The sequence below is a fragment of the Lygodium microphyllum genome, chromosome 12, assembly GCF_053477565.2.
Source record: "Lygodium microphyllum isolate KBCC chromosome 12, Lygodium_microphyllum_v1.1.10, whole genome shotgun sequence".
NCBI lineage: Eukaryota > Viridiplantae > Streptophyta > Polypodiopsida > Schizaeales > Lygodiaceae > Lygodium > Lygodium microphyllum.
In genome coordinates, this window is record NC_141146.1 from 154,394,250 (window position 1) to 154,400,866 (window position 6,617).

The 6,617-nt window shown below is 39.5% G+C and overlaps 1 protein-coding gene across 1 annotated transcript; it reads left to right on the forward strand.

Annotated features, from left to right (window-relative positions):
• Window positions 1-2,699: 2,699 nt before the first annotated feature.
• On the forward strand, window positions 2,700-3,761 carry LOC148028468 (uncharacterized). The gene has a single exon (XM_087690283.1). The coding sequence runs from the start codon at window positions 2,824-2,826 to the stop codon at window positions 3,532-3,534; it is 711 nt and encodes a 236-aa protein (XP_087546409.1). The 5' UTR covers window positions 2,700-2,823; the 3' UTR covers window positions 3,535-3,761.
• Window positions 3,762-6,617: the final 2,856 nt, after the last annotated feature.

Below are 6,617 nucleotides of genomic sequence, written 5' to 3' on the forward strand. Positions count from 1 at the left end.
AACATATGGAAAGAGATAATAATTTTAATGATTGAACATGTTCACGCATTGTGTAGGTACTCTAAAATCACACACAAATGCACAAATGATAAAAATACGTGAATAATACACGCATACATATACACACATGTGTGCATTTATGCATACATGCTCGTATACATATAAATATATATGAGTAGTATTTGGAGAGAGAAGGAGGAGAGAGAATGGATATATACTTATAAAACATACACAAACATGCACACATGCCTATATGCAGATACACACAAATATATATTTTATATATATATATGCAAAGTATATACATATATGCATACACATATATACACATGAGAGTACACATGTTCCTATATGAGGTAAAGAAAGATGAGAGAGAGGGGAGGAAAAAAAAAGGAGAGAAAATTAAAATGATGAGAGGGAGAGAGAGGACACCTATTTACGAGAGCACGCAAATAGATACATACCTATTAAACACACATATACATACGTACATATATACACGCACGTATACACACAAAGCATATTAAAAAAAAAGAGACAAAAGGAAAAAATGTGTGTGTATAAAAAAGAATAAGAAGAAGAAGAGAGACAAGAGAGAGAGAAAAAAGGAGAGGAGAGTATGTATGCTTATGGGGGACCACACAAAATGGATACACATGTATAAAACACATACACACTCGCACACATCTAACCATATATATAAGTGAGAGAAAAGAGAGAGAGAGAGAGAGAGAGAGAGAGAGAGAGAGAGAGAGAGAGAGAGAGAGAGAGAGAGAGAGAGAGAGAGAGAGAGAGAGAGAGAGAGAGAGAGAGCAAAGGAGAGAGAATGATTACACACTTATAAAATATGCACTTACAAACATACACATACCCACATATGTAGACACACACAGAATGCATACACACATGTGTTGATAAAATGCACATATAGGAGATAAAGAAAGATGAGAGACAGGAGGAAGAAAACTAAGGGAGAGAAAATAAAAATAATGAGAGCCAGAGAGAGAATACACATTTATGAGACCATAGAAATAGATGCACACATATTACACACACACACACACACACACACACACACACACACACACACACACACATGCACGCACACACATGTGCAAAGCATAGAAAAAACAAGGAGAAAGAAAAAAAAAGAAAATGTGTGTGTGTGTGTGATTCAGTCATACACATACACACGCATGAGTATATATGTACTATTTACAACACACACACACACACACACACACACACACACACACACACACATTCTATTACCTATTATTAGAAGGTTTTGGGGGTGCCATCATGTAGTAGTCTCTCATCAACCCCAAAACCTTCTCTTTTTCCTACCTTTTATTTCTCTTCTCGATAAAGGACACACACACACACACACAGTGTGTGTGTGTGTGTGTGTGTGTACCATATTGTTATTGTAATTCAATATTATTTTGTAAATTATACTTAACCTATAATTAATATACATATTTATAGCTAATACTTATATTATATATATACTTACAATTATATAAATAATTTTATTTAATATTTAATATATATGATAATTGATTATATATATATAAGTATAAATATATTGATGTAATTGATTAAGTATAAATCATTAATTACTAATATCTCATTTATTTATTAATCAAAGATATATAATTATATTTTAATTAATATATTATACATATATAATTATAGATACATGCTATTAATTATTAATTGTGTGTGCGTGAATGACAGTTAATTTTTAGTAATGTTTACGGATTGTTAAATTTATGTAATATAGTAGGCTTAATATGTGAGGATGATATGGATGCCATGATAAGCTCAATGTGAATAGAAATCACCATTAAATGTGTTTTTTCTTTGAGAAATGGTCATAAGGGTTCTTTGGGAATATAATTTGGGCTTGATTATGTTAATGTTGGTCTTTTAATTCCCATATATCAAACAATGAGTGCCACATTTTCATATATTCAACATTGTATCAGTCTAAGTTGCCAAAACTTTAGAAGTTTGAATTATATTCCTTGTATCAACCACCCATGAACCTCCTTGCCAAAACTTTAGAAGTTTGAATTATATTCCTTGTATCAACCACCCATGAACCTCCTTGCCACAAGTAACGTGCTTTCGAACCCTAGTGTGGAACACCAAAAAAACACTAGCACAAAGATATCAATCCAAGTTGCCAAAACTTTAGAAGTTTGAATTATATTCCTTGTATCAACCACCCATGAAGCTCCTTGCCAAAACTTTACAAGTTTGAATTATATTCCTTATATCAACAACCCATGAACCTCCTTGCCACAAGTAACGTGCTTTCAAACCCTAGTGTGGAACACCGGAAAAACACTAGCACCAAGAGTTCGGGGAGAATCTTACGCATTGTCCCCACTCCCATGACGTGTGCCCCAAATCCATACCTTACATCTAAGGAAGGGTTGACAATTACTAAAAGAAGCTTTGTATACTCTTATGGAGGTCCTAAAATATCACTTATGGGATGGAGAAAGGCAAAGCGCATGCACGCAGACACATGGCAAAAAGCCCTCCTCAGAGACGGGTCAACTTTGATCCCGTGTGCCGTGATCAGCGAAGCTTCTATTTTTTATTCTGGACTTTTGGCCCACGGTAATTAGAATTTAAAACTCGCGCTAGTTCAATATAAATCTGCTAAGCCTGCTTCATTACGTATCATCATCATCAATCCATAGATCTCCACCTGCACTTACCACGAATTGCAACTTTGCGAATTCAGGCTGCCAGTCGAAGCAGCTTTGGTGCTGAAAAGATCGTCCTACCTTCAAGCTCCTCTTCAACATGGTTGGGAAGGCGCAAATGACCATCTCTGCTGTTAACATTGACAATGTCAAGCCGATAACAGGCGGCCAAATCGGGCACACATTCGACCTAAAAGCGACGCTGAAAGTGAGCAAGCGCAAGGCAGGCGTCTTGTCCGGCGAGGGAATCGACTCCCCCGAGCTGGAGTGGAAAGAGCGCATTGAGTGGTTCGAGCGACACCCAGATGGGAGCTGGCACTTCAAAGGGAAACTGCAGAAGGACATGTACAAGGAGAATCCTGATTCCAACACCTTCAGAATATGGCAAAAAATGCGCTACTTCCTCGCCTCTGATCCTCTCAACCACCCCCCGGCGGCCCTTAAAGAGGCTGTTGAGAAGGCGGCGGGCGCAGACGCAGACAAGGTTGCTAAGCACTGGATTGCGGAGAATGGCTTTGAATGGACCATCCCTGTTGCCCAGGACAAACCGGCTCTCGGCCTCAATCCGAGTCCCGGCTCTCACGGAGGAGGCGGTGAGAGCCTCGTGACGTCAAACACGCGCAGACGGGTGATCTACTTCGACCTTGGCTTCAAAGGCAGTCCCCTTCGCGCCTCAGCAACACAAATATTGGAGACTGTCGACGGCAGACCAACAATTGTGGAGTTCTTCGTGCACCCGGCAATTTCCAAGGCCGACGCTGACAACCCCGACAAACTTGCTGGCTGGCGCACCAGAACCTCGCATACCTAAACTAAAATATTACACGACTCTAATATGCAATATACTTATTTGTGTCCCATGTCTGTGTTCATCATGATGTATCAATTGCCATAGGCTGGAGGGACGTGCCTCTTTCCATCTCTTCTCGTAGATCCCCCGCAAAATAAAACCTGCCTCTCGGCACCCTGTAATATGGGTCTCTAACAAGACTGTTATAGAATAAATTAATAATACAGTTCTGATTTCTTGTTTTCTAAGCGTATGACACCACGAGTGACGAATTCCACATCTTTGCTTGGTAATCTGAGGACGTTTCCGAGTGGGACACAAGTTACCACGTGTGATAGTTAGCATAGTGCAACATCACACAAGAGACCAAGTACACAACACAGCCTCTACCTTGAGGCTTCGCATGCATCAATACAAGAAACCTTTCAAACTAAAAATAGTTAGAGAGTGTTAAATTTTTATTATATCTAGTCGTGTTTAGTAAATGTGTGTAAAATGGTTTTTCTTTGCTTCTCAAGAAGCATTTTTTTAATATACAAAAAGGACATTTATTCACCCATATCTGTGTTCATCATGATGTATTACTTGCCATAGCCTGGAGGTCTCAAAATTCTCAATGATATTTTTTACTACATGTTCCCGGAGTCTAATAGTACCATTGCAAACAATAACTCCTAGGATTTTGGTTTTAAGTGTGGCAAATTCACACTTAGTTGGAGAGAGTGCTAATCCTTTTTGTCTGTAGTAATTTGAAGAAATCAAAGAGGTCTCTTATGTGGTTTTTAAAATTTAAAAAAAAGATGATATCATCAATGTAGGCCACACACCAATGTGGTGAAGGGGTAGAAATATAGTATCCACATGTTGTTGACAGAGAGAAGGGGCAATTTTGATGTCAAAGGATAGGACAACCCATTGGAAATGGCCTTGGGTACAAAGAATGCGATTTTATACCTGTCAAAATGGGTAATTTTGAATTGTGAAAAAACCAGCTTTGAAGTCAAATTTAGAGAAAACTTGGGCACCTTGAAGCCTTTGGATGAGATCATCTTTTAAAGGCAACGGATGCTTGTTGTCAAAACAAGGAACTTATTAAGAGGCTTTGTAACGTGCCCGCTTATCAGCTGTCTAGGTCAGTTTTTAGTAGTCTATCGAGAGACGAATCTAAGCGACATTGTCCGGTACTCCCATGGAATGTTACGAGGTTTGTTGCCCAGGGTTTCTCGAGTCCGCCTTGCAATAGAATGTTTGTAGCCCAATCCATTGGGATCGGCCTGAAATTTGGGTTCCTAGTGGACAAGGTCTCTTGACAGCATTCTAGTGCCGGGTCCTGGACATCCTATTTTACGCAGAGATACCCAAGCCGAATGACAGCAACTCTCCCACGGCAGAAAATGAACATGAAACCAAGGTAGAAGCGTGCAAAATCTATGCACATGGCTGAGCCATTAATCTCAAAACTGAAAAGAAACCATAAATCTTCAACTTAATAATGAACAAACTCGTTATCTTCATCATCTTCATCCATAGCTTCAACCATTATACAAGAACAAAAAAGAAAAGAGAAATTTCTGCACAAAAGACAGAGGTGAGAGGAGAGAGGAGAGAGAACAACTTTTTGCACCACCAAAAAGGAGAATATGCAATTGGACAAGAGAGGGAAGGGAAAGAGGCAAATAACCACTCGTGCACTCCACCCCACATCTTCCCCAAAAAGCACACCCCTTCGTATTTTTATTATTTCTTTGAAACTTTGATACATTTGATATTATAAGGCCTTTGGCCTTTAATTTTGAGTATTCCTACCCTTCACAAATGCATGCACGTAACATGTTTGTGTATACCATTTATTTATTATGACGGATGTGGATGTGGCCCCCTCATGTAAGTGTGTATTTTAGTGATTTTGAAACAATATAAATGTTATCCCCTTTACAAAAGATGGAATTGTGATATGTGCATGGACATTTTTGTGCCTTGTTTTTATGCTTCTTTTGGTGTCATCACCGAAGCAGACCCATATCGCACTTGGTTCAAAGAGAGTGAGAAATGAGAGGGATACGCTGCTCAACCTCTCTACCCATAGGGCATAGTCCCATTCCGGCCCCCTAAAACGACATGAATCGGGGTTCTAACCTAACTATTCCTAAGGGTTGGTAAAACCCCTAAAACGGCATGAATCGGGATTCTAACCTAACTATTCCTAAGGGTCAATAAAACCTTGTGAGAAGCCTCCCAGTTCTCTACCCGTAGGGCATAGTCCTATTTCGGCCCCCTAAAACGACATGAATCAAGGTTCTAACCTAACTATTCCTAAGGGTCGAAAGTTGGTAAAACCTTGTGAGAAGCCTCCCAGTTCTTTGGGACCACCTTGCTGTAAGATGGGCCCATCGGGGATTCTGCTCACCTGCTTCCCTCAATAGGTGTTCTTTACTTATTTAATTAGGTCCTACTAAATTTATGTGTGATATTTAAAATCAACTTCCTTAATTAATCCTTTTAGGGAACACGGTTCGTTCGTGTAACTTGTAGCACCAACACGGAAGCAGAGCAAGTAGTTCTTTTTGACAAACAAGTTCCTTAACTTATCTTCAAGTTAATCTTTGTCTTCTGCCCATACATGAGAAATTATATGTCCCTTCTGCCCTGCAGAAGGAACTGGTCCGAATCACATGGCACCACAATTTCCATCCTTTATCTAGAATAGGATCTTCCAATGCCACAGACGTTGGGGTCACAGAGGTCTTCAACTCCATTTCGGACTTGGCAAGGGGTGTCCAGAGCTCCATCTGACTTGCAAGCTGCTGAGTAGTAAAACATCATTTCCGTGGTTGGCCTTTTCACCACTCAACCTTCGGCCCGTCAAGCAGTGCCCTTTTTGGTTCGCGATGTGATCTTGGAGGTGATCCACTCATGCAAAAAAAAACATTTCCTTAATTAAATCATTTAGGAATAAAGCACAGTCAAGGCAGTCAGCCCTAATAGCATTTTCCAAGAAAACATTCCTTTATCCCCATGGAAATTCGTCATCTCACAGACTGCCATGAATTTACCATCAATCACAAGAACTTGGAATAATCATCCAAACAATAATCCAACAATCA